The sequence below is a fragment of the Mesitornis unicolor genome, unplaced genomic scaffold, assembly GCF_000695765.1.
Source record: "Mesitornis unicolor isolate BGI_N332 unplaced genomic scaffold, ASM69576v1 scaffold19326, whole genome shotgun sequence".
Lineage (NCBI taxonomy): Eukaryota > Metazoa > Chordata > Aves > Mesitornithiformes > Mesitornithidae > Mesitornis > Mesitornis unicolor.
In genome coordinates, this window is record NW_010189096.1 from 1 (window position 1) to 1099 (window position 1099).

General features: G+C 57.7%; 1 protein-coding gene across 1 annotated transcript; it reads left to right on the forward strand.

The window, feature by feature from the left end:
* Positions 1–546: 546 nt before the first annotated feature.
* LOC104533556 (ETS translocation variant 3-like protein) lies at positions 547–788 on the forward strand (the record flags this gene model as incomplete). The annotated part of the gene is made up of 1 exon (XM_010185963.1): positions 547–788. A coding segment is annotated over one exon (242 nt), but the record flags the coding sequence as incomplete, so codon positions are not given.
* Positions 789–1099: the final 311 nt, after the last annotated feature.

Consider the following 1099-nt stretch of genomic DNA (forward strand, 5'->3'; position numbering starts at 1 on the left):
TCTGGGGGGGAGGCTTTGGGAGCCCGGTGGCTGTGCCGCGGTGCAGGGGGAGTTGGAGCGTGAGGAGGCTTCGCCCCGCGCCCCAAATTTGGGGAACCCCTCGCGTTCAGCGCCCGGGGAAGCCAAACTTGGCAGCCGCTGAGGTTGGAGCGCGCCCGGCTCAGAAACTGGGGGTGGAAGAGGTGGTGGTGGGAGGGGGGAAACTGGAGCTGCTCAGAGCCGCCCGCCCTCCCCATCAGCCCAAATCTGTGCGATTATTTCAACCACCCGGCATAAAAGTGCAGCTTTGAGGCTCCTTTTTGCCTCTCCTCACCCTTTTGGGTTCTTCATTTTGGGGATTTTCCCAGGAGAGGAGGCTGAAATGTGCCCAAGCGAGCGGCTGGGGTGGGTTCCTCCTCTTCCACGTTGAATGTTTAAGAGATTTACACCCCCAAAACACGCTAAATACGCAGCAAAAGCGCTCGTTCCCGGCCGTGCCGCTTTGTTTTCGCTCTGTTATAATAATTATTAGAATTATAAAGATTTTTTGGGGTTTTTTTTTCCAAGGTTATCACTTCCCGGAGTGGGCTTACAAGACGGAGTCGAGCCCCGGCTCGCGCCAGATCCAGCTCTGGCATTTCATCCTGGAGCTGCTGCAGAAGGAGGAGTTTCGCCACGTCATCGCCTGGCAGCAGGGCGAGTACGGCGAGTTCGTCATCAAGGACCCCGACGAAGTCGCCCGCCTGTGGGGCCGGAGGAAATGCAAACCCCAGATGAACTACGACAAGCTGAGCCGCGCGCTCAGGTGAGCCCGAGGCGCCGGAGCCCCCGGCCTCCCTTTTCCCGGTGCATTTACCCGTTAACGGTCGGTGTTTAGGGGCCTGGAGTGGTGGCACGTGAGGTTTTGGGGGGGTTTGAGTGGAGTTTTGGGGTTTGGCTCGGTTGGGTTTGTCCGTCCTCGGTTGGAGGCGCAGAGGAGGGGGTCCCTGCTTCACAGCAGTGCATAAATTGCTTTAGTTTCACCTTTTTACCACTAAATCCCCCTCAAGGCAAAGATTTGGTGCCAATCTCAGACCAAAGCCTGCGCTGGGTCTTTCCCCAATCCCACAAATTTGGGCCT